Source organism: Peromyscus californicus, unplaced genomic scaffold, assembly GCF_007827085.1.
Source record: "Peromyscus californicus insignis strain IS unplaced genomic scaffold, ASM782708v3 Scaffold_6__1_contigs__length_162567912, whole genome shotgun sequence".
Classification (NCBI taxonomy): domain Eukaryota; kingdom Metazoa; phylum Chordata; class Mammalia; order Rodentia; family Cricetidae; genus Peromyscus; species Peromyscus californicus.
In genome coordinates, this window is record NW_026294584.1 from 60,089,309 (window position 1) to 60,116,244 (window position 26,936).

Consider the following 26,936-nt stretch of genomic DNA (forward strand, 5'->3'; position numbering starts at 1 on the left):
TGCTGACAAACTACTGTGTGGTCTCTGTTCCTGGACCCAACAGGGGACTGGAGGGAGAGCTCAGCCTGGACCTGAGCAGCAGCTCTGGCGGGCCCACCGTGCGTCCTCATGGCACTCTTGAATAAGTCACTCCCCATCACTGCCCGAGTTTCCTCAGCTGTTGTAGGACAGGGTTGAATCTGAAGTCTGAAGAGCTCCTGTGTTAGGCATGAGTGTCATATCCTTCAACCCAGTGTGATTCCATCACAACACAGAGAATTCTGGAATTCTGGAGTGTTCAGGCTGCCGTATTCCAGAAGAGGGCATCAGATCCTCCTAGATATGGTTGTGAGCCACCATGTGGTTGCTGGAAATTGAACTAAGGACCTCTGGAAGAGCAGGCAGTGCTCTTGACTGCTGAGCCATCTCTCCAGCTTGTGTGTGTGATTTTCAAGACATGGTCTCACTGTGTGAGACCTGGCTGGCCTGGAACTCACTATAGACCAGGATGGCCTTAAACCCAACAAAAATCCACCTCCTCTGCCTCCTGCGTACTGAGATTACCCATGTGAGGTGCCACACTCAACCTGAAATTCATTCTTTTTTACCTTTAAACTATGACTTGATTATAAAATAAAGTTGCACAAACATCACTGCTGTCCAGTTTTAGAACATTTCCATTGCTCCCTGCCCTCTGACAACCAACCTCTCCTGATTCTCCAGGCAAGCACTAAACTGCTTCTCATCTCAATAGAATTGCCCTTTCTGGACATTTCATGCAAACGTTGGACTTCTTTCAGTTAACCTGATGATTCTGAGGCTCACTGACATTATTATATGCAGCAGTAGTTCATTCCCTTTTAATGGTAAATAGTAGCTATTGCATGGGTCTTCTACAAAATGCCCATCATCTGCCAGTTGATGGACATTCCTTGTGGCTTGCCTGTCCATCTACCAGTTGATAGAGATTCCTATTGCTGCTGGGTTTTCTATTATGTGAACATTTTGTACAAGTCTTTGTGAGGGGATAATTTTATATCCCAGCACCCACATGGGAGGTAGGTTGGGCAGCGCTCACCTATAACTCTAGCACTGGGGGTGCGCACACACACACACACACACACACACACACACACACACACACACACACACACACACACACACACACACACACACACACACACACACACACACACACCATAAATCCAGCATGATGGGCTGGCCTGTAATCATGAGGCTAAGGCAGGAGAATCAGGCGTTCAGGCGTTGTAGCCACCTTGGGCTACAAGGTGACATGCTGTTTTGTTTTTGTTTTTATTTTTTAAGAAACAAAAATAGAAATGTAAAGAAAAAGTATTACTTTCTTGATCAATCTTGTTGATCTGTGTGTACTAGTGGGAGTTATTCACACCAAGAGGAGCCGGTCCAGGCTGGACTCTCCAGGCTGGACTACACCTCCCATGAGCCTCTCCGCCTCGGGGAGGTGGCAGCCGTAAAGTGCTGCGCTAGTACCGCACTGGTCCCAGCTCATCACTACCTCTGCCAGCGCAAACGCTACCGCCTCCCGCTGTGGGAGAGCGAAGTTTGCTGGCTCGTGTCTCCCCTGCCCCTGTGACTCGGCTCCGGGATCCTAAGTCCCGAGTGGGCCGCGGCGGCCTCGGAACAGACCTGGAGGCAGTCTGCACGGCCGCTAGAACCTGGCCATGGAGCCCGGGGAGACGGGGAAGGTAGGGCTGGAAGGGCACGGGGCTGCTCTCTGTCGCTCATCCCGGTCCGGGCTAGCGGATGAGCTAGCCTTGCGGGAAAGTGTTCGCCCGCCTGCCTTATCTTCCTCGGCTGGGAGATACTTACTCATCCTGGCCCCAGCATCCTCTACTCCCTGACCCCACTTCGGGTCAGCCATTCCTCTGCTTGTGGCCACTCTGCCTGTGGTCTCGGGGTGGGGGACTAGCCAAGCATAGTGATGCCAAAGTGCTTCTGGTTCCCTTTCCTCCCTTTGGCGTTTGGAGGAGGCCTTGCTTTTAGAAGCTGCATAGGACGCCAGGGGAATCAAAGGGTGGAGAACTGAGAAGTGGAGAGAGAGCCTGGCTTTTCCTTGTTCCTCCTTCCCAAGAAAGGGAAAAAAGGCTCCTGGCATTTTCTTGCATACTTCTACTTCTAGTTTATCTACTTCATGAAGAATGTGGGCATGGCTTAGAAACACACTCCACAATCTTACTTCAAGGCTTTGGGCAAGAAGAGGCTTTGGAGATGGGAGATGAGGTAGGGTAGAAAGTGGAGCAGAGGAGCATTGACAGGATTGCTGGGTTGTGGGCACACTGCCTGAGAGACAGGCATCCTCTTAAGAGTAAGGTCTTTTCTGGTGTTCTTTGCATCTAGTTCTTTTGTGCAGGCTTGCAGTGCTGGGGATCGGACTCGGGGCCTTGGACCGAGGAGACAAGGGTTCTACCCACTGAGCTACATCCTCAGCTCTTGCAGCCCTTCTTGAGGATTTGCGGGTGGGGCACGGAAGGAATTTTCTCAACAAACGTTTTCAAATGCTTATGTGACTTCTCTCCCCTCTGTCCCTCTCCATCTCCTTTGTATCCATTTAATAAATACGTGTACTCTGAGATTTGCATTGAGTAAGATGTTGGAAGTACAAGAATAATAGAAAGGAACCTTATTCCACAGAGAGCTCTTCTGTGGTTTCCACTTGAGTAACTTGGATGCGCTTGGGAAAGTTGGCCCACGGAAGAGGAAAAATGAGGAGGATATTTTGGTGCCATAATTTTATCTGGAAAGGCTCCTGTCTCAGAAAAGCAGTTGTTCTTTGTGTAAGCTTCTCTTCCATCCCCCCTTCACCCAATTCACTAGCTACAGAGATTTTCCAGATCTAGCAGTCTACAGAATATCTGGGTGAGGGCAAGGTCAACTGAATCTGTACGAATGAAAGCTGTTTGGCCAGTGTGTGTTAGAAACTATGGGAAACACACAGGCATACACACTAAAAGGAAGGGCCCTTTCTCTTGAGTAGTATCTTCAGATTGGTTTAGATTGAACTTGAATTCAGATGAGGAAAGGGGCTGTGGGTATTAAAAATGGCATCAAGATTAGAGTTAGTGGTTTAAGGTTCATTACCAAGCTCTTCTCTCAGTAGTAGCCTTCCTTAACCTTTAACAAACGAAGAGAGGAATATAGATCTTTTGGAGGAAGCAAAGGAATTTGATTTTTTTTTTTCAGATCCAACCACTAATTGAAAATCTCAAGGCTCAGAAATCTCCCCTTGATTCCAGTCTGGATTGCAGGGTGTCTCCAAAAGGCTTAGCCCTCCCCAAGTGTATATGTTTTCTACCCTGAGACATGAGAACATTATCCAAAAATGGGAGAAACCTTGTGAAAGCAACTCACAGTAAAGACGCATTGCAAACCAGTGAAAAGACAAAGGCCTGGGTAGAAAATGAACTCAGATTCTGAGCAGAAAGCTGTGAAATTGGGGAGTCCATTTGCAATGGCTCCATCTCTTTGCCAGAATACCACTTAGTTGATACTTTGTGACAATTACTAACTAAAAGCAATCTCGGGCTGTTGGATTGTAGGTAGGATATGTTGCCTGTCATTGATAGAATATGGAAAGAGGTCAAAGACTTGTCATCCTGCATCCAGTTATTCTGTTTTGTTTTTGTCTCAGCCCTGGTCTCTACAAATTTCTCTTACTTGTTTCTATATTTTTTGGCTTTACTTGTAGTATCTCCAGTTAGAACTGTAGAACATCCCCTGGTATCAAAGAGACTCTGAGCAAGCATTTTCTAAAAGGATGACTCATAAAGGAGGGTGGGGGACACAAGTCTAGCCCACCATGCTGTCCTGGGGGTTGTGCTGGTGGTGGTGCTGGGCATGTGTAGGAGTCTGCACATGTACTTCATGGATGCGTCTGTTGCTTCCTGGCCATCTCTGTCTTTTCTTATGGAAATGATCAATCCTTTATCATTTTTGTCCCAATCCAGTTCTGTTATTGCACTTTGAGTCTCTTTCTACATCTACAGACCACTGTTTGGCAGCAGATAAGAACACTTAATAAGTGTACGTTGAGTGAAAAAAAAAAATGAAGTAATTGACTATGAAATTTTTTTTGTGTGATGTTGTGGGGGAGAGGGAGTGGTACCTGTGAGGCGTCTTATAAAATAAACAGCCAAGCACAGGTTTCCTGCCCCAACGTAGGGGAGAATTGAGGCATTCCTAGGTTGGGGTAGGAACCACACTGGGACTAGTAAGGAAGCCCCTCCTAGGAGACAGAATGTGGATAAGACCTTGATGGGTAGGCAGACTATAAGTAGTGGGAGAAAAGGGTAGTTAGGGAACCTAGGTTTGGGGTATAGAGAGAGGAAAGATCAAGGTAGGTTGAGTGATGGGAGGAGGAGAGACTCCTGTGGGGTGAGCTAGAGTGAGGACTGAGCTTCGTGTTGAGGGGGTTTGAGTGCCTAATAGAGGAGCCGGCTAAAATAGAATATTCAGATACACTTTGCATCCTACAGAGATAAGAAATTTCTCTTATTCAAGCAGATTTGAGGCTTTATACTATAGTCACCCAGAAGCAGAAAGGTGTTTGCCACAATGTAGCTTAAAAGAGGGGTGCCAGGTATCTGTGTATCACCCTGGGTAAAAAGACATGTCTTCATTCCATATTCAGTTTCTGCCTCATTGTGCTGCTCAAGATACGGGACCATCAGCCTTCACTATGGTGCCTTCTCAACCCGGGGAAGCGGCGTGAATAGGAAGCCTTGTGTCCCTGCTCACAAGAGTTTCAGGTTTTCATTTGCTTAGTTGGTTTGTTTTTAGAGATAGGGTCCCATTATATATACCAGGCTAACCTTCAACTCTTGGTCACTCTTTGGCAGCCTCCAACTGATGGGCAGGTGTGCTCTACCATATCCTGTGGGTGACAGATTTAAAAAAAACAAACAAACAAAAAACCCTGCATCTCTAGGGATAGACTGCCCTCTGGTCCTGATGTTCAGCATTCATCCTGGGATCAGATCCCCCCCCCCCACCACACACACACACACACACACACACACACACACACACACACACACTTCTCCACACTAATCCCCTTAGACTGTCTTTGCACGTGCCTCCTTCCTGTCTGGCTGCTTCCTTTTAGTGGAGTCCACTTTGCAGTAGCATTTGGAAGACTCTGTAAGCACAAATGCTTGTTATAAGTGAATGTTTTGCAATATCATTTCACTCCTGTCGTTTTTTTCTTTATCATGTTGTATGTGTGTAAGTCAGGGGTCAGCACTTGCAGGAGTCAGTACTCTCCTTCTACCATGTGGGACCTGGAGACTTAACTCAGGTCATTAGGCTTGGCTGCAAGTGCCTTTACCAGCTAAGCCATTTGGCTGGCCCCTACTGCTACTTTAAAAAAATGTTCCATTTTTATATATTCATAGATAAAACATTCGGAGGTCATATACCAATCAATAGTAATTCTGTTTCAATGATGGGAATGAATATAAAACATTTTTTTTTTTTATTTCTGGGGCCTGGAGAGATTTCCTTCTGCTGTTAAGGACACTTGTTGCTCTTGAAGAGGATTCAAGTTCAGTTCCCAGCAACTATATGGTGGATCACAACCATCTGTAACTCGAGTTCCAGGGGATCTGACACCCTCTTTGGACTTTCCCAGGGCCAGGCATGAGTGTGGGACATGAACATACATGCAAGCAAAACACTCATACAATAAATACTATAATTTTTTTATTTTTTAAATGAGGAGAAGCAATTGAGAAAGACACCCGATACTCATCTCTACTCTACATATTCACATGTGTACACACACACACACACACACACACACACACACACACACACACACACAATATAAAAATAGAGACTTCTTAGGTCAGCCTCATAAAGAAGGCTCTGATTGAGTTCAGTGGCTGTGACTTCCTAATTTTATTCCACTGTGATGTGCACTCACATAGCAAGAGAGATTGGTTGCAGGTTGTGTATGTACATCAATAATGCTTCTCACTCTGCCCCACACACTGGTAAATTCGTAGAGTAGGAGCTCTGACTGCCAGTGTGGAAGATGTGTCTCAGGAACTTGATACTTAAGCAGGGATCATTTTTCCTCCTCAGGTTCCTGTGACCTTTGGTGACATCACACTGTACTTGCTACAGGAGGAATGGATGATGCTGAATCAGCCCCAGAAGGACTTTTTTGCTTCAAACAAGCTGACAGCACCTCTAGGTAAGGATTCCTGCATCTACCACGGCCAGTCTAGATCCGCGTCCCCAGCCTCACGTGGGTCAGGACATACTGGGGAATTTTCTGCAATTCTTGGGTTTCTCTGGGTATCTTTTTCCATCTGCTCAACCCCAGTCCTTTTCTCCTCTTTGTAAGTTGGCCAGGACAAATAGAGAATGCCAGGCGGTCTGATGCTTTGGGCTGTTTCCACAGTGCAGAGTGGGAAACAGTCTGTGGGTCTGTGGAGCCCCCGGGATCCTGGAGGGAGTCAGTAGTGGTGGCCAGAGCATTGGTTTTGCGAATCTCTTCTCTCTCCAGCTCCACACACTGATGCTTGGGTGTACTTTCGACCTCGTAGGCCTTGATTTTCTTCTTAAGACAGTTTAATGAGATGAAATGAACCGAGAAACTTTGTACAAATGTAGGTGTTTTTCATTGTTTCTGTTTTAGTTTTTAAACACTTTTCTCTGCTTTTGTCTTACCTTCTGTACCGAGGACAGAAGTGATTGTGTTCCAAATGTTTGTGCATACATATGTTCTATTCTAGATTGAGTATCCATAATCCAAAAGTCTGCTATCTGAAATCCTGCAAACTCTGAAACTTTTAGAGAGTCACCTGTACTCATAGGTTTTCGATTTTTATAGTATTTTAGATTAGAAGTACTCTACCTGTAAAGTGCAAATACTTAAAAATCTGAAAAATTCCAAAACCTTATAGTCTCATGTAGCTCAGGCTGGCCCTCAAATTCCCTAAAAAGCCATGAATGTCCTTGAATTTCTGATCTTCCTGCCTCCCCAAATGCTGGGATTAAACTCAGAGCCTTGAGCTTTCTAGGCGAGCACTGTGTCAACTGAACTACATCCCTAGTACCCATGGCCCTGAGCCTTTTGGATGAGGGTAATTAACTTGTGTTTGTTGGATGAGGGTATGAGAGTTGTGACCTCAGTGTTCTGTGGGTGGTGGGGTTGTAGCAAGGCTGGGTCCTATCGCTGTGCCTGCTTATAAAGTTGAAAACCACCAAGACTCTGAAGCTTCAAGTTGCAAAGCAGTAGCTCACAGCCAGCTTTGACTCACAGTGGGAGTTCTGTTCCATTTGCTTTGCTGTTTCGGCTTTTGCTATTTTAGTTTGGGGTGTCTACAAAGTGTTTAAATTGCCAATGTTGAGCTACAGGGAGTTTTCATGTGCAAGTATAGCTCTCTGGCATCTCTTGGCAAGTGGGACTGTGTGCCAGGGCTGGATCTATGTCCAACATGGTTGCCTTCTATTTACTTTTATTATTATGGGTATGAGTGTTTTTCCTGCATGTATGTCTGTATATCCTGTGTATGCCAGGTGCCCATGGAGGCCAGAAGAGGGTGTTAGATCCTCTGGAACTGGAGTTACGGATGGTTGTGAACTGCCACATGGGTGCTAGGAACTGAGCCAGGGTCCTCTGGCTCAGCCAGTGATCTTAAGCATTGAGCCTTCTCTCCAGCCCTGTAACCTGACAATTTAATGTCATTTTAGCTTTGCCTGTGCCCGCCCTTGATTTTGCTGGCTACCCTATTCTCTTGGAGGTCTCACAGATAGCAGAATTTCTAAACCACTAAGCCAGACCACCTGATTCTCACTTTCCTATACCACCCACGGTCTCACAACATGGAGGCTGTCCCAGGCAGAGTCCCCCCTTGGTGTCAGGACCTGGAGCCAGGCCCTCATGGCTTTTCCGTGTTCCCAACCCAGGACCAACTGCTGCCAATCCTGAGCTGTTCCATGCATTTGGGCAAGGGGCTGAGCCATGGCTAGGCAACATCCAGGGCCAGATGTGTCTCCTGAACCATCATCCTGGTGAGTGTAGTCTGTTCATGAAGGCGGTACATACTGACAAGGAGCAGGGTGGGCACTAGGAGCCAACCGCACCCTATCTGCCTGTTCCCACCATGCGCAAGAGGAACATGTCCTTCCCACAGATGTCACTTATCTGAGTGTGCACCACACCCTCTCAACCCCCTCCTTGGATTTCTGCCCTACAGCCAGTGTTAATACTGAAAACTCCAAGGTGGTGTGACAGTCTTACTTCCCGCTGTATTTTCAGTGTCCATGGCGGTGCCTGGCACACAGTAGGTCTAAAATTGTCATCGAGTGAACGGAACAGTGAGACAGCTATCTGCTAAGTCCTAAGGGAGGCGTCTCTGCTTTAGGAGATGACAGAGTTAACCCAGTTCTCCTGCGAGAACACAGGCAGCGGGGCTGTCTCTCCTGTGTGAGTCAGATCCACAGCGTCTGCTCTCTCTTGTGGTTTCCTCAGCTAGACCACAGGCATCTCTGGACTGCTGTGATTGCAAAGAAACCCAGAGGCCCATTTGTTTCCTTTTGTCTCCCCTTGCGTGGCTCTTTATTTGTGGCCTACTGGCTGTTAGTAACTTCATGCCCAGTTCTTAGACTGAATTAAAAAGAGCCCTTGGCCACTGAGCACTGAAACTTAGCTTGAGGATAAGAAGTGGTTCCAGGGAATTACAGTTTCGTTTCTGTAAAGAAAGAAACTTGTAGTTTAGTTTGAAGAAGAAAAGGCTTCATGTGGCCATGAGCATTTTGAACTCTGAAAGGTTAGGGTGTAATAGAGGGACACTGGGTCCTGAGTCCCTCATCTGCATCAGCAGCTCGAACTGCAGTAGCCCCATTTGTCTGCAGTGTGTACTCCCTTTATCCATGGACTCCCCGTGGTGTTAGATAACCAACTGTCGGCCACAGTTAATGTAAGGCAGGAAGGTATTTTAAAGAAGAGAGGCCACATTTCCATGACTTTAACTACAAAATTATTATGTTCCATTTTGTTATTGCTACTTGCTTACTATGCCTAAGTTATAAATGAAATGTTATCACTTTTATGTATAGATGGGAAAAAATACAGTACATCATCTAGGACCCTCCATGGCCCAGGCATCTATTGTACGCAGAGGTGGATTGCAGCTTACCAGCTGCTGTCTGTCTGGGAACTGCAGCTGTGCCCAGCGCATAGGTGGCTGCCTTGCCTTAGGTTCTTAAGCAGAATGCAGGGGCCTCTCTGCCAGGCCCACCCCAGAAAGAAGTTCCTACGAGTGAGTTGCAGTCTGGCTCCTCCATCTCTTTAAACCCTGTGTTGCCCTGCACTTGGTGTTTTATCCTAAGTAAGCTCTGAACCTAGCAGAGGGCCACTGTCTGAGGTGGCCTTGGTCAAAGTGCAGCCATGTCCATTTGATCCAATGTGTCTATCTCCCCTTTAATTTATTTGAAAGGAAACATTTGCTTAAAGCACACTTGCTTAATTTCCTTCTGGGGAAGCAAGATGGGTATGAGGAGTCAGGCAAGTGAAAGTCAAGAATTCAATTATGATATTCTTTAGAGCAAGTAGAGAGGAGGGGGTGTCATTTTGAACTGAGTGTGTCCTTCTACCATTTGTATATTGATGGCTCTCAGACCATAGGATTTCAAATTTCAATGATCTCTTTCTTTGAAAGGAAAAACCCACATGAACTACATGGAAGAAATAGATGTGCCGGGTTCTGCCAGAGAGCAAGGACCATACCTACCACCTCAAAAGAAAGCCTGCCTTACCCACTTCAGCACAGAGAACAGCACCATCGAGGGAGACTGGACAGGAAGAAACAGCCCCCAAGACAAGAACCCCCGTTCTGTCCAGAAGTCGTGGTTCACACAGTTTCCATGGTTGATCATGAATGAGGAACAGACGGCTCTGTTTTGTGCTGTCTGCCGAGAATACCCATCTGGCAGGGACAGACGGTCAAGATTAATAGAAGGCTACACAGGACCATTCAAGGTGGAAACTCTCAAATATCACGCCAAGAGCAAGGCCCACATGCTCTGTATCAACACCCTGGCCACCAAGGACCCCATCTGGGCAGCCCACCTCCAGAGTCTCAGGGAGAGTTCCTCAGATATCCTGGCCAGCCCTGACCACCTCCTCACTGCAGACTGTCCCACGTTCTACCCTCCAGGGCCCCTGGGAGACTTTGATGGCATAGCCAAGCTCCTGTCAAGCCCGAGAGCTGAACTAGAGGACCCTCCAGGGAGTGGAGCCATCCCTGCTTTGCATCTAGACTGCATGTCAGATTTCTGGCAAAAAGAAATTGGCAGTGACATCCTCAATCCCTCAAGTAGCAATACTTTGTGTAAGGACACTACTGAATTCTGCAGCCAGGTAATGTGTTTATTGATTGCTGTGCCTTAGAGGGGACTCATATTGAAAGTGACAGTAAAAAAAAGAACAGTAGTGGTATTCATCACTGACGTCATAGGGTCACCAGAGCACACATGCTTTTCTCTTTTTTGATATTTCTTTTATTTATTTTTTTATCTGTGTAAGTGTCTGTCTGCACAGGTGTTTGTGCATCACATGTGTGCAGTACCTGTGGAAGCCAGAAGAGGGCATTAGATCTCCTGAAACTGGAGTCATAAATATTGGGAGCTGCCATGTGGGTACTGAGAATTGAACCCAGGTCCTCTGGGAGAGCAGCAAGTGCTCATAACCACTGAGCCATCTCTCCAACCCCAGCTCACATTATTTTAAGGCACTAGATATTGCTTTAAATGCTTTATAGGTATTAACTCATTTAACTGGGACAACTGCTGGATTATCTTCTGTTTTATAGACAGCAAAGCCTAATTCATGGTACAGAGCATCCTGACTTTCCGTAGAAGGAATAGCGATCTTTATCCAGCATTCAGAACAGCCACAGAACTCAAGAATCAGTCCATCACAAACTGAGCATAGACTGTGTTGTGATATTTAGTATCTTTAATGTTTTAACATCAGAGTTTTCACAGATGCTATGTGATGAGCTGTGTCTAAGGCTACTCTGAGGTGATAGAGCAAGAGTTGCTAAATTCACCATATTGGGAGAAAACTGAGACTCAGAAAGAAGTGACCTCATGGAGTCCAGAATCCACAAGCTGTTGTGGCCAGTGCTGGCCTTTGCCCAGAGCTCTGGCCACCAGCCTGGTACTTTCCTTCCATTTGGTACAGCTCTGCTGGACCACACTAGATGATAATGTTCAACTTGTGTTTATTTCATGGTTACCTAATTTCCTGGAGAGTTGGTAGCTAAGGAAACTGTTCACTGAGATCTTTGAGTGACTTGAATTTTCCCCAGCTCTCAACTATCACAAGCAAGTAGAATTTAACAGTTAACCATTGGTGGTCGGGGTCAGTGGGTAGCTCAGATGTTCCTCACAGATAGCATCTTAGGAGCCTTCTTCTGGGTGGTCAAGTTTCTCCAGAATCCAGAGAAAGAGCAAAGCTTCTCTTCATGTTTTTGTTATTTTTTTAGTGTTAGGAGGTAATAACAGGTCTGACTTCCAAGCCTCAGGATTCTAGCAGTGTGGTGTGCATAAAGCCCTCCCTAGTTCTAAGCCCCTTCAGTTCTTTTTAACCGCTGCTTCCTTCACATCCTGTTGGTAGACCCTGGAGGCAGACAGTCCTCTCTACAGCCACAGTGGGTTTAGGGTGACCATGGGATTTGAGGTGACAGCCAACAGTCAGAGGTACTGTGCTGCGAGTTTTTCTCTTTCCTGAAGACACTTGGATCTGACTGAGCCAGTTTGGGTTCTGTACTATCTAAGTAAGGCTCATGGATTTGATGACTTTCAGCAGGGAATCCATTTCTGGGCTGCTTGGTGGAATTCCAGGGAGAAAGGTGTCTTCAGAAGGCTGCAGTCATGCCTCGTGCCTCACTCCAACAGTGGGCTGAGTCGTGCTGCTCTGTGTTGCAGGGGCCTCCTGACAGCAGGCAGCTGAAGGATCCCAGGATGTTCGGGGAGCTCCCTGCAACGTTTGAGGATGTGGCCGTGTACTTCACTCGGGAGGAGTGGGGCCTGCTGGACAAGCGGCAGAAGGAGCTCTACAGAGATGTGATGCAGATGAACTACGAGCTGCTGGCTTCCCTGGGTAAAGCTTTCCATAAGCTTTTACACACCACAGTCATTGGCTCAGGGACCTCAGAGCAGCTGTGGCCTTCTCCCAGTCTTGCCCTTTCCTTTGGAGCAGAGAGTGAGCCTGTCTTCTGTCCCTCCGAACGCTGCCTGCTTTGGGTCACTGTACAGTGTCGCCTCTTCAATCATCTTTCTGTCCATCCACCCCTCCCCCACTCACATTCACTGAATACCCGATACTTGCTGGGTGCTGTGGGGCGTTTAGGGACTAGTGGACTTGTGGCAGCAGCAGGCCTTTGAAGGAAACTGTGAGACATCTGAGTTCATAAGAAGGTTCTGGAAGAGTGCCCTTGGGCTACTGAAATGGGGTAGGGAAGTCTGGGTGTGGGAGGGAGGAGTCAAGACGTCTTCAGAGAAGTATTATGGGGGACACAAAACCAGGTCCCCCAGATGGAGGAAGGGTACCTAGACAAGACAGGGGATGGGAGCAGCATGAGCAGAGCCTGAAGACGAATGGGTCTCTCAGGGTTCCCACTCCATCTGAACAGCCTGAGGCTCTTCCATCTTTTCCAGGTGCCAGCACAATGCCCTGGGCATTCATGTCAGCAGGCCTGGGCCTTGGAGAGTTAGGGTAGCAGAGACTGACCCCTCCTGCCTTTGTTTCTCATGTGCGTCTTTGTGGCAGACACCCCAGGGTGCCATGCCGCCTCAGATGGGGAGACAGCTGTTGTGTTTAGAGTGGTGTTTCCTGGTGTCACTGGTGTGCACAGTAGCAGGAGCTGGCAGAGCAGGCCGCCATGCACGCCCGGGAACTGCAGCAGCACCTCTCCTAACGTCTGCTTGTGGAATGACTTCTCTATGGCTCTGTCGGTGGGCGTGTCCTTTGTTTACACTACAGCCGCAGTCCGGATTACTTTCTAACACACCGTTTTTGTTTGTTTGTCTTTTCGTGTGTATGAGTGTTTTGTCTGCATGTGTGTCAGTGCACCGTGTGTGTGCAGTGCTGGTGGAGCCCGGAGGAGGCATCAGATCCCGTGGAACTGGAGTAGCAGATGGTTGTGAGCTGCCATGTGAGTGCCGGGAACAAACCTGGGTTCTCGGAAGAGTGACAGTGCTCTTAACCACTGAGCCATCTCTCCAGCTCCACTTTCCAACATTCTCCTTCTGTATACTTGTTTTTATTATTATTCATAATTCCATAGTTACTCTTACATGTGTGTGGTGCAGAAGTTTCAGTCTGGGCCTTGTATGTGTTGGGTAAATGCCCTGCCACTGCAATAGCTGTTTGCAGTCTTACATGGCTTTCCAGACAGTTCAGAAGTTACTTGAGTAGTCATTATCTCACGGTGACAGAGGACTTGTCTTTGTCCCTTAGATCTGGTGCCTGTGATGGTGATGTGCTTCCAGAACATCAATGCCGCTGCTGTACAGCTAGGAAGCAAGATCCAGGGGAAATTCATTTGCAAAAATTGCATGCCAGCTGGGCAGGAAACTGAGGCAGGAGGCTCACTGTGAGTTTGAGGCCATGCTGGATACAGAGACTTCCAGATCAGCCAGGGTTACAGAGTAAGACCTTATAACAGACAAACAAAGTAATTACACACTGACTTTAAAAAGTTGAGTTTTCTTTTCTCAAAGTAGCCTACAGTAGCAAGGCAGTTTGCTTCCAGATAATTTTGCATTATCTTTTAATTTTTAAAACCTGTTCCTTGTATCTTAGCTCAAAATACTATGATCTGCATATATAGGAATGCTTCATGGTTTTCTTTTAGTAAGGGTTTTCTTTTTTTTTTTTATTCTTATGTCTGGAAATGGCAGCAGTGGCTTTGCTGTGGCCTGAATGTCTGCCAAGGGCTGGACCTGTGTTAAAAGCCTTCTGTATGTTTGATGTGATATTTAAACCAATTCTGAAAGTAGGCAGTAATATTTTCCATATGAGAGAACAGTGCCCAGACCGCAGTCATTTATCTGGTAAATTCCAAAGTGAATCCTACTGTCCTGTCTACTGAATGTACAGTGGACTCGGTTAAAATCCCTATTTTGTATGTCTGTTACTGGTTGGACTCCTTTCTTTGAGTTGAGACATTCGTGTTCATCGTGTTGGTATTAAAATGATGGCACCATGCATAAGATACGGTCATTTAAAAGTTCACGCAGCAGCAGAAGATGCCAGTCTTTTCATTTGTCGTATCCCATCCCCTTTGCGGGTAGCTAACAGTTGGTCTTTCACACTGTCCCTGTGGATCGCTGCTGGTTCTGTCACCTTAGAGAGAAGTGGGTGACATCCCATTGTGGCACACTTGCCACACACTTCCTTTTGTTCTTGCTTTAGTTTATCTCCACACTGCTTCTTCTCAGAGTTTATAGTGGGAAAGACAACTACAGAGTTCCAATGTTATTTCAGAGCTGTTTTTATTTTTATTTTTTTTTTTTTTTTGGTTTTTTCGAGACAGAGTTTCTCTGTGTCGTTTTGGTACCTGTCCTGGATCTCACTCTGTAGACCAGGCTGACCTCAAACACACAGAGATCTGCCTGGCTCTGCCTCCTGAGTGCTGGGATTAAAGGCGTACACTACCACCGCCCGGCAAGTTCGTTATTCTTGAGTCTGGCTTTTATTTTGGTTTGTAGCTAATGATGGAATAGAGGGCCTTGCTCAATCTAGGCAGGCAAAGCAACTTTGAATGAAAATGGCCCCCATGGCTCATAGGGAGTGGCACTGTTAGGAGGTGTGGCCTTGTTGGAAGAAATCACTGGGGGTGGGCTTTGAGGTTTCAGATGCTCAAGCCAGGGCCATTGTCCCTCTCTCTGCCTGTTCCCTGCCTATCCAGATGTAGAACTCTCAGCTCCTCTCCTGCACCATGTCTGCCTGCATGCTGCCATGCTTCCAGTCATGATGATAATGGACTAAGCCTCTGAACTGTAAGCCAGCCCTTTATAAGAGCTGCTGTGATCAAGGTTTCTCATCACAGCAATAGAAACCCAAACTATGACAACCACTGTCTTAGGGTTACTACTGCTATGATGAAACACCATGACCAAAGGAACTTGGGGAGGAAGAGGTTTATTCACTGTATGCTTCCACATCACAGTTCATCACCAAAGGAAATGGAGACAGGAACTCAAGCAGGGCAGGAACCTGGAGGCAGGAACTGATGCAGAGGCCATGGAGGGCGCTACTTACTGGCTTGCTCCTCATAGCTTATTCTGCCTGAGTTCTTATAGAACCCCAGGACCACCAGCCCAGGGATGGCACCACCCACAATCACTAATTAAGCAAATGCCCTACAGGCTTGCCTACAGCCCTGTCTTGTGGAGTCATTTTCTCAATTGAAGCTCCCTCCTCTGATGGCTCTAGCCTGTGTCAAGTTGACATAAAACTAGCCAGTACAACCACTGAGTTACATCCCCAGCCCTTGACCTGTTCTCAAACAGAAATTTTAGTTTGATGCAATCAAGTTTAACATTAATTTCCATTCATTTAGCAGTTGGATGGCTCAAAGCTTCTCAGCTCTGTAGACTTGTAACTCACCTGTCACAGGTACCTGGCTGTTCCAACAGTGCTGAACCTACAGAAGACAATCATCTTCTCAAAGAGAGGAGGGCTTGGTTCTATTAGATTTTTCGTGGCTTTGGGGGCGGAACACAGGGCCCCTGCACGCTAGGCCGGTGCTCTGCTCCGAGTTCTGTGTACAGCCTGTCTCTCACGCTCAGTGTTTCCTGTTAGTCTCAGTTTGGGGTTCACTCATTTAGAACTATCTTGTCTGTCATCTGCAGATTGTCTAGCTGTTCTTTTATTTCTGTGTTTTACATTCTGTTTTCACATTCTGATCATGTTTGGTGAGGTCTCTTGCTTCCTGCCAAAAAACAACTAAAAATCTAGTTTACATTTAACCGTTAAGAAACTAAAACTAAAACTTGCCGGGCAGTGGTGGTGCAGAGCCAGGTGGATCTCTGTGAGTTTGAGGCCAGCCTGGGCTACCAAGTGAGTTCCAGGAAAGGCGCAAAGCTACACAGAGAAACCCTGTCTCGAAAAACCAAAAAAAAAAAAAAAAAAAAAAAAGAAAGAAACTAAAACTTGTCATTGGACATGGTGGTACATGCCTGTAATCCCAGGACTCAGGAGGCTGAGGCAGAAGGATCAAGGGTTTGGATGGCCAGCCTGAGACTCTGTGAAGGAAAAGAAAAGGGACAGAGAGAAGGAAGAGGGATGGACATTTGTCAGTAATAGAAACACTTAGGCTGACCTGAATCTTTGGTTTCATTTGGTTTGGCTTGGTTAGTTTGGTTGTTTGGTTATTTTGGTTTGGTCTGGTTAGTTTGGTTGTTTGAGACCTCAGGGGTCTGGTGTATTTCAGGCTGGCCTCAAACTCACTGTATAGTTGAAGATGACATTGAACGTCTAATCCTCCTGCCTCACCTCCCAGGTGCTAAGACTCTAATAGGCATGCACCCCACCAGGTTTATATTGTGCTAGGGATTGAGTCCAGTGCTTTGTGCGTAGAGGGCAAGCCCTCTACCAGCATCCACAGCCCCTTAACCTAGGATTTTTATTAGTAAAGAAGGCATCGTGTGCTAAGCAGTTAGGTCATTTACTTCAGAAGAGCAGTGCCTGCCTCTGAAAGAGAGTCTTAACTACAGCCTGGCCCCATGTGGTTGGGGAGAAGTTGTATCACCTAATGGAAACCAAATCTGAGAGGGAAGATCTGCCCATGAGACAAGAAGGAATGTTAGAATGACCAAGGGGAAGCCAGAGGGCCAACTTCTCCAGAGCTGGACACAGGACTGTGCCTCCAGGTTAGGGCAGCCTAGAGCGAGGGGGTGAAGAACAAGCCAGGACCACAATAATCCTTTTAGATCTGATTTTGGGGGTGGCCCCTGCCACCCTGGCGATGAGGGCAGCCAAGAAGGATCAGCAATCTTTATTGTCTTGAAGTTCTCCAGGTCAGAAGGCCCCGTAAGCTCAGCTGGGCTTTCTACTTTGGTTCTCATAGACCCAGAATCAAGATACTGGCCCAGAGACTCTGCCCGGGAGGACCTGGGGAGGAAGGCTGCAAGCTCATTCCTGCTGGTGCTGCATCCTTCATTTGGGTGTGGAACTCGGTGCTTGGCTTTCTTGCAGTTCATTAACAAAGGAGCACCCTCAGCTGTTCCTATGACAACCCCCACAGCTGCAGGGAGAGGGGTGGTGCATCCCCACCTTCCCTATGGTAGCAGGAGGGGGTTCACGATCCATTTGACAGCTTTCCCCCAAACATCTCCCACATCTGCTTCCTGACCTCTTCAGGGTCCGCTCTGACTGCCTCCTCACAGGTCAGGGGCAGCACCCTCGGCTTTCTGTGTTTGTGCCGTGACCCCCACTTGAATGATAGGTGGCAGGTGCCTCGTTTCTAAAAATTCGTTATTTGATGACTTTGTCTTTATTGTATTCACCCCTCTCCAGCTCCTCCCAGATCCACACCCTCTTTCTTACTCACCCAAATTTGTATCATTTAAAAGAAAAAACTCATTGAGTGCAATTTGTGCTTGTGAGCATGGTCAACCTACCAGGGACTACACCCTTACAAAGCTGATTCTCCCTTTCCCAGCAGCCATCAGTTGCCAAGAGGGGGAGAATTTCGTGCCCGCCTCCCCTGCCAGTGCTTGGACTCAAGTCTGACTTGAGCTTGCAGAGGTCTTGGCATGATGTCTCAACTGCTCCTAGTCCATGTATGCAGCTGCCCTGTCCAGAGAACACTGGCTCTTACACCCTTTCCGCCCCCTCTTCCACAATGACCCCTGGGCTTGGGAGGGGGAATATGATATAGAGGTCCCACTTAAGGCTGAGCGTTCCACCGTCTCTTGTTCTCTGCACCTTCACCAGTTGTGAGTCTCCGGTAATTGCCATCTGCTTGAGGAAGAAGCTTCTCTGAGGAGGGTCAAGAGATGCTCTAATCTATGGGTGTGAAGATAAGTCATTAGCAGTTGGTTAAATACCGTGTGCATTTAGAATGATGGTAGGTTCTCCCCTCGGGCCTATGACCTGTCAAGCCACAGGTTCTTGGCCTTGGTAATGGTGTCAGGTATAGCTCCTATCTTACGGAACTGGTGTTAAATCTAGTCAGAAGGTGGTTGGTTACTCCCATGACATTTATCTTACTATTGTACCAGTGGGCATGTCTTGCAGGGTTCACAAGTGGGTAAGATTTGTGATTGCTTTACTCCTCCAGTAGCATGCATAACACCTTCCAGCTCTATGAGTGCTAACCAATAGGGCCAAAGCTTCTAGGTCAGTACCAGTTTGATGTCTCCATGTTCTATCTATGACTCATCAGCTATAGGGTCTCACCATCGAGTTCTGGAGGGTAACCATTACTGTTGGCAATGGCCTGTAATGTTGGGGGGTCTGTGGGACCTCACTGGCCAACTCCAAAAGAAGTAACCCATTTCTAGCACTGGGTTTTTTATTAGCCTGTGGTATCTTGTAGGGGCCTTGTTGCCCTGTTAGAGGCAACAAAACTCCATTTAAACTCTTTTAGAATTATATTTATGTGTTGCAGATGTGTGCATGTATGTGGGTGCATGCCTGCCAGTCAGAGGACAACCTGTGGGTGGAGTTTGTTTCTCTCCCTCCACTATATAGGTCCGAGGAATTGAACCCAGGTTGTCACGCCTGGCAGCAGGTACTCTTACCTGCTGAGCCATCTACCTGGCCCTGGTGCCTCATATCTGATGCCCTCAGCCCAAACAGGCAGGCAGAGTCCTACTTAAGTACCCTGTTGCATGTGTTCATTGCTCTTCCTGGTTTAATTTTAGATGTTACCTAGTGGTTCCTACTGTGGAGGATGAAGACATGCCTCTTACGCCACGCAGGTCCACTTCTCTCCCCTCCATCCTCTCAGAACAGGTATAGCACACTTTTATGTGAGTTATTTGCCTAATTGTGTTTGTGTGTTGTTTACTGCCAAGTGCTGTATTGTGCTGTTTCCTTCTTTATAGAGTTTTTTCACCCTGGAAGTGGAATTTTTTCATTTGTTTAATTTTTTTGTACTCCCTCTAATTATGTCTGAACTCTCCAGTGGAGTTAAGAAACATATCTGATGTCTTTCCCTGTGGTCAAACATCCTGAGATCTGTTGCCATCATTCTTTTTCTGGGCGCTCTCCTCTTGGACCTTCCTCTCCCCTGCTCAGATTAGTTCCTAGGCCTGCCACACAGCTGTGGCTTGGAGTCTCTTTTGTCACGTTCCCACTTCCTGGATCTTTTCTTTTGTGGACAGTTTTAGTGGACACGTCTTCTGGTAGCTTCCTAGCAAATAGTAGTCCCCAGAGCTTCTTTTTAAGACACTGCAGGTGTCTTTAGGATTTGCAGGGGCCTTCATGGTACCCAACATGATTGAGTGATGACTTGATGGGCATGGAGTCCAGATGGAAACCATTTCCTCAGCATGGTTTGAAAGCATTGTTCTGTTGGGTTTTTACTGGTGCTGCTGAGAAATTGAATACCCCTCTTATTCCTAAGTCTTTGAACACAACGTATTATTTCTACTCTGAGAACTTTTAAAATCTATCCGGGGGGGGGGGGGGGGCTGGAAAGATGGCTCAGCAGTTACCATGAGCTGCTCTTGCAGAGAACTCGTGATTAGTTTCCGGCACCCACATCTGGCAGCTCACAATTGCCTGTAACTCCAGCCTAAGGGCATCTGACACCTCTGGTCACTCGTATGCACACCTACACACAGACATGTGCATAAATAAAAGTACTAATGACCTTTTGAAAATCTCTTCCAGTGTACTAGTGTACTTCATGATATGCTCCAGTGGGTGTTACAGTACTTCTGGGCCCCCTCCCCTCCCCTCCCCAACTTTGTACCTGGGAAAATGTCCTCCTGTGATGTCCTCAATCTCTTTTTCTTTTTTCTCAGAACTCTTGTGTTAGCAGATGCTTGCTAGACTTAGACTCTGTTTTATTTCTTTTTCTCTATTTTCTGCCTTTTATTTTTTACAACTTTTAAGTAGGTGTTTTTATGTTATTTCCCAACAGTTCAGGTTTTGGTTTTTGCTTTCTGGTTCTGCTGTTGTTCCTGAGCTCCCTTCTTTCCCGCAGCACCATCACGACTTTCCCTACTGTCGATAGTAATATCAACAGCTCCCCACCCCCCCTTTTTTTTTGGTTTTCGAGACAGGGTTTCTCTGTGTAGATTTGGTGCCTGTCCTGGAGCTCACTCTGTAGACCAGGCTGGCCTCGAACTCACAGAGATCCACTGGCTCTGCCTCCTGAGTGCTGGGATTAAAGGTGTGCGCCACCACTGCCCCGCAAAGTTCTTTATTTTTAAAAATATTAATTTGGGGGCTGAAGAGAGGGCTCAGGGTTGAGAACACTGGCTGCTCTTCCAGAGGACATGGGTTTGATTCCCAGCATCCACATGGTGGCTCACACTTCTCTAACTCCAGTCCTAAGGCCTCTGAGAACACCAGCTACACACATGGTGCATGGACATACATGCAGACCAAACAACCATACATAAAAATGAATACACTTTCTAAAAGATTGTTTTTATTGATGTGTATGTTTGTGAGTGTCTGCCACGTGTGTGGCGGTGCCCACAGAGATCAGAAGAGAGTCAAGTGTCCTGGAGCTGGACTTAGGGGCAGTTGTGAGCCACCAGTGTGGGTGCTGGAAAATGAACTTGGTCCTCTGGAAGATCAGGTAGCTGAGCCCTGTCACAACCCCTCAGTATTAATTCTTGGTTCCTGTCTTAAGGTTCCATGCTGCTCCCTGCAGTCTCCTGGATCTAGTACTTTCCCTGCTTGTTAATCTCTCATTTTCACGTAGGAAACTTTTCTTAAACTATTATTTTCTAAGTTCATTCCTATTTAAAAACAAAACCTTGCTGGGTGTGGTAGCATATGCCTTTAATCTGAGCACTTGAGAGGCAGAGGCAGGTGGGTCTCTGTGAGTTTGGGGCCAGCCTGGTCTACAGAGTGAATTCAAGGACAACCAGGGCTACATGGAGAGACCCTGTCTCAAAAAAAAACCCTAATAATAATAATAATAGTTAATAATAATAAATAAAATAAGCTTTAAAAGCCAACACGAAGCTCTGTACAGTCATTTAAGGGTAGGTGACACTGAGGATCAGCTATAATTTGAGTGTGTCATAGAAGAGACTACAAAATATTTGTTGGTGTTTGGAGGGCAAGGGAGGACAGTTCCAATTCTCTCTCTTTCTCACACAGACACACACATGCACACATGCACACACACACGCACACACACACACACACACACACACACACACACACAACCCCCCCCACACACACATGGCACACACGCACACATCCCCCCTTTCTGTCACTGGTATAGAAGGTACAGGCAGCAGCCAGGTGCTTGGTGTCCAGCAGTGTACCCCTGAGCCTATGAACTAAAAACCGTTTGTTTTAAATACCTCTCTCCTTCCCTTTTCCGTGTCCTGGATCTGGAGTGTCTTGGAAGATTTTCTCGTGTGCTCGGCCTCTGTTCTCCTTCCCCTGCCTTGGTGCTGTTTCCTAGTTTCCCTGGAGAGCTGCAAGGGCCTCCTAGGTCTCTGAACAAGTGTTGTTCCTGTCTTGGCTCTGTTCATTCTGTGCCCACTGATGACTCCCGACACCCCACTCCAGTCCTGCCACCGGAGACCACGCTTCTGAATGTTTCAGCTCTGTTCATTCCTTATGCACTGATGACTCCCAATACCCCACCCCAGTCCTGCCACCAGAGCCTACATCTGAATCTGTCTGTGCTGCAGACCACCAGCCTCCCCTGTGGTATAGGCTGTGCATCTTCTGTCTCCTGTGTGTGGAGCACAGTGTTTCTCTGGCCTGTGCATCTTCTGTGTCCTGTGTATGGAGCACAGTGTTTCTCTGGCCTGTGCATCTTCTGTCTCCTGTGTGTATAGAGCACAGTGTTTCTCTGGCCTGTGCATCTTCTGTGTCCTGTGTGTGCAGCACAGTGTTTCTCTGGGCTTGTGCTTTGGTTATTCCTTCACTCTTCTTTTAAAGCCATTTCAAGAAGGACAACTGTTCAGTCTGCCACACTATAGTCATTTACCTCCTTTGTTTTTTATTAAGAGTAGACATGTGGATGCACGGATATCCATGTCACTCATGTGAATGTCCAAGTGGTCCAAAGGATAAACACTCCTTCAGTTCCTCCCAGAAGCACTCAAGCTGCTAGCTACTTCTACGTGTTTTAAACATTTTGTGTGTGTGTGTGTGAGAGAGAGAGAGAGAGAGACAGAGACAGAGACAGAGAGACAAAGGGGAGAGAGAGAGAGAGAGAGAGAGAGAGAGAGAGAGAGAGAGAGAGAGAGAGAGAGAGAGTATATGTATGCCATGGCATATATGTACAGGTCAGCGGACAACTTGTGGGAGTGATTCCTGGAGAGTTTGAACTCAGGTCATCAGGCTTAGTGGCAAGCACCGTTACCCACTGAGCCCCCTTTCTGACCCTTTACTGCACACCTTTACAGACATACAAAAGCATGAACGGAGACAGTAGAGGAGTTTACATTAAATAAGGAAGCAGTTTTGTGTATACCCTGAGCTAAGTAAAGAGTAGTGTGTAACTCTCCTAATCCTCTTTCAGGGTCCATTGCAGATGGTAGATGTCTTTAAAGGTTCTTCACTCAAATATGTGCAGCTAGCTAGTCACCTGCACAAAAGCCTGCTGAGGTTACGTGGGGTGGGGCTCAAGCACAGGCCGTTGATGGCAACTTCAGCCTCTTGTATGGGCGTTGCACTGCATGCTGCGTCTTTCTCCTTCTGTTTTATTCTCTGTCTCTTTCCCCCCCACTTCCCTTCTGGATGCATCTTACTGGCTCTTGGTTCTCATGGCTGGCCGTAGAAGTCATCCATCCTGGCTAAGAATTAAGTCTTCCCTGGCCTCTGCTTAGGCATTCAACTGAGTATGTTCTAAGTCTGTCCCACGAACTGGTCCTTACCCAGGACAGAACCCAGTCATCTCTGCATATTGCAGGGCCAGGTCTAGCTTGTGGTGGGCTATGCGCTCTGCCAGCCCAGTGATATTATAAATCTTCCATTTTGCAACAGAGCCACCTGCTGCCAAGCCAGACTTGATCACAAGACTGAAACGGAGAGCCGCACCCTGGATCAAGGACCCTAATGGGCTAAAGCCGGGGAAAAGTCAATCCCTAGGTGAGTCTAGCCCTATCAAGTTCTAAAAGGCACAAGTCTGGACACATGTAGCTATGGGAAGCCACACAATGTGAGTTTAGCCATGCTTATCCTGGCCACAGGTAGACAGAGATAAATAAGGAACTAGCCCTACCTGAGACTGTAGAACAGTCTCGGCCGCTGGGGCCATATAGAAGAAATAAGGTCCTCTGACAAGCAGAGCTGCTGATAGCTGTGGCTGAGCTGTGGGGAGGTGAATGAGAGACACTGGACAGAGCAGTGGGCGGGGCCTGACTCTGAGCGCTCTCCTCTCCTCTCCCCTCCTTTCTTCCCCTCCCCTCCCCTCTCCTCCTGGGGAGCAGTGGCAGCGCTGTGGCCTGTGAGAACTATGTGTTTTACACTCCCCATCCATAACTCATGGGCCAGTAGCCACTCTGTGTGGATCTTAACCTCCTTCTGAGACTCATGAGAAGATGAAGGCACTTGGATTTAACCTCGCTTGTTTGTGAAGCTTCACGAGAAGATTAAAGTTGCCTGTTTATCTAATGGTGTCTATGGCCAAGGGTGGCTGATTAAGCTCATCAGCATCTGGTGTCTCATAGTCCTGGGGTATCGGGTGGGTAGATGGGGAGCCAACAGAAGAACAAACAACCTGTCGGGGAACCAGGATGGCCTTCACTAGTAACGCTGGGAAGGGCTCGTAGAGGCTGGCATTGATCTCTGGAAGGAGGGACGTGGGCGGCTTCTCTGCTTTAGTGTCTTACTCGGTGCAGGTGTCTTAGCTGGTAGACCACAGAGCTCGGAATAGCAAAGCCAAGCATAATTTCATTTCTTCAAAGGGAAAGAGAAGACGGTGGCAGTGAAAGAAGCCAACATCCACACCCAGGCCTCAGCTGCAGCGTCCTTCTCGCTGCCAGCCTCCATGGAGACGTGTGCCTCTCACTGTCCTCCCAGCATGTGTGAAGGAGAAGTGGACGGACCTCAGAAAGTCAAGAGGACATACAGGCCCCGTTCCATTCAGAGGTCCTGGTTTGGGCAGTTCCCCTGGTTAGTAATGGACTCCAAGGAGACCAAGCTGTTCTGCTCTGTTTGCAGAGAAAGACCAACTCTCCACGACAAGTCATCCCGCTTAGTCCAGGGTTACGCTGGGCCTTTTAAGGTGGAGACTTTAAAATACCATGAAGTCAGTAAGGCACACAAACTGTGTGTCAACACCGTGGAGATCAGAGGTGACAGCCCTCAGCCCACCCTCACTCCAGAGATCTCCAGCGACCTCATGGCCAACATGGAGCACTTCTTCAATGCTGCCTACTCCATTGCCTACCACTCTAGGCCTCTGAATGACTTCGAGAAGGTCTTGCAACTCCTCCAGAACACTGGCACCACGCTATTAGGCAAGTACCGGAATCGCACCGCGTGCACCCAGTTCATCAAGTATATCTCTGAGACGCTGAAGAAGGAGATCCTAAGAGACATTCAGAACTCCCCGTGTATGAGCCTGCTGCTGGACAGCTGCACAGACTCCTCCAACCAGGCCTGTGTGGGGATATACATGCGCTACTTGAAGCAGATGGAGGTGAAGGAATCGTACATCACCCTGGCCCCTCTCTCCAGTGAGACAGTAGATGGGTACTTTGAGACCATCATTGCTGCCCTGGATGAGCTGGATATCCCTTTCCGGAAGCCTGGCTGGGTGGTGGGTCTGGGGACTGATGGTTCTGCCATGCTGAGCTGCAAGGGAGGCCTCGTGGAAAAGTTCCGGGAGATCATCCCTCAGCTCCTGCCTGTGCACAGTGTGGCCCACCAGCTGCATGTGGCTGTGATGGATGCTTGTGGGAGCATTGATCTGGTGAGGAAGTGCGATCGGCACATCCGGACCGTCTTCAAGTTTTATCAGTCCTCAAATAAGAGGCTCAGTGAGCTGCAGGGCGGTGCAGCTCTCCTGGAGCAAGAGATCATCCGTCTGAAGGACTTGAGCGCTATCAGGTGGGTGGCCAGCAAAAGGCGCACTCTGAACGCGCTCATCGTGAGCTGGCCTGCCCTGACTAGGCACCTTCAGAGTGTGGTGGAGGCTGGGGGCCAGGTTGGTCAGAGAGCCAGGGGCATGCTGAAGCTGATGAAGGGCTTCCATTTCTTCAAGTTCTGTCACTTCCTTTTGGATTTCCTGAGCATCTACAGGCCTCTGTCGGAGGTATGCCAGAAGGAGCTTGTGCTGGTCACAGAAGTGAATTCTACCCTGGGGCACGCCTATATGGCACTGGAGAGTCTCCGCCAACAGGCGGGGCCTAAGGAAGAGGAGTTCAATGCCAGTTTCCAGGACGGGCAGCTCCATGGCATCTTCCTGGACAGAGCGGAGAATGCAGAGCAGTGGTTCCAGGCAGACAGGGAGAGAACCATCCTGACTGGGGTCGAGTACCTCCGGCAGAGGTTTGATGCAGACCGCCCCACACAGCTCAAGAGCATGGAGGTGTTAGACACCATGGCCTGGCCTAGCGGGATTGAACTGGCCTGCTTTGGGAACAGTGACGTTCTCAGCCTGGCCAGGTCTTTTGACCTTTCCCTCCCCGTGGGGTACAGTGAGGAAGCGCTGCTGGAGGAGTGGCTGAGCTTGAAAGCAGCGAACCAGAACCTTCCATTCTCCATGCTGTGTAAGAACGCCCTGACTCAGCACTGCCGATTCCCTCTGCTGAGCAAGCTCCTGGCTGTGGTGGTCAGTGTGCCCCTCTCTACTTCCTGCTGTGAACGGGGATTCAAGGCCATGAACAGGATCAGGACTGATGAGAGGACCAAGCTCTCCAATGAGGTGCTCAACACACTCATGATGACAGCCCTGAATGGCGTGGCAGTCACGGAGTATGACCCCCAGCCAGCCATCCAGCACTGGTACCTGACCTCTTCAGGACGACGCTTCAGCCACATCGATGCCTGTGCCCAGGTGCCTACCCGCTCCCATGCCAGTAAGTACCCAAAATCACTAGAATGGGAACCAAAGAGGAGCCCCTTATGTTCCCAGTCCCACACTGAACCAGAGTCTGAACAAGTCAGCCCCCAAAGGAGGGACCTATGGAGTGCTAGAGGGAGGAGCTGGAGACAGGAGAGCTATCCTGGAGGAGCAGTGACCCAGCTAGAGAGCCCTGGTGCTCCAGATCCTGACAGCAGGTGCAGTGTCGCATGCAGTTTGGGGTCACCTGCCCCGGCTGTAGGTCTCGCCCCTCTGTGAGCCAGTGTCCTCCTGGTGCTGGGGTTTTCATCCAGGAGTGAGTGAGCAGACAACAGTCTGTCCACTCGAGCATCATGGCGCTGAGATGAAGCCCACTGCTGGAAATTAAAGAGACGCCAGGCAGCGGCGGTATCATGTTCTGAGCTGCATTGGTTTGACTTGGGTCTGGCAGTGGGGTTTCGGAAGAGAAGACAGCAGGGAGGGTCAGGGTGGCTGTGGAGGAAGTGGTGTGGAGAGGTATTCCATCTGGGGCTGTGGGGATCCCTGGAGCAGGGGAGCCTGAAAACAGATGGGGAGCCTCCGTTAGCCACCAGCCAGAGGGTGGGGTTGTAGTCTATCATAAGGCAAAGTACTGGGAGCTGATTGGAAAACACCCCTCTCCTCCAGTCCTGGAGACCAAAGCCCTCCACCAGTGAGGGTTCTCCACGGATGCTCGGCAGGGACAGAGAG

The 26,936-nt window shown here is 48.1% G+C and overlaps 1 protein-coding gene across 3 annotated transcripts in view; it reads left to right on the plus strand.

Annotated features, from left to right (window-relative positions):
- The first annotated feature begins 1,506 nt into the window (after positions 1-1,506).
- The window catches only part of Znf862 (zinc finger protein 862), a 29,624-nt gene continuing 4,194 nt past the window's right edge, over positions 1,507-26,936 (plus strand). Inside the window, exons 1-8 of one of the 3 annotated variants that reach the window (XM_052719913.1) lie at positions 1,507-1,706; positions 4,649-4,766; positions 6,103-6,214; positions 7,936-8,040; positions 9,690-10,390; positions 11,962-12,136; positions 23,183-23,287; positions 24,106-26,223. In XM_052719913.1, coding sequence (XP_052575873.1) covers positions 6,154-6,214; positions 7,936-8,040; positions 9,690-10,390; positions 11,962-12,136; positions 23,183-23,287; positions 24,106-26,223 — 3,265 coding nt within the window. In that variant the 5' untranslated portion in view covers positions 1,507-1,706; positions 4,649-4,766; positions 6,103-6,153. The remainder of the gene's footprint in view (positions 1,707-4,648; positions 4,767-6,102; positions 6,215-7,935; positions 8,041-9,689; positions 10,391-11,961; positions 12,137-23,182; positions 23,288-24,105; positions 26,224-26,936) is intronic. The other 2 variants (XM_052719912.1, XM_052719914.1) reach the window with 2 other exon arrangements.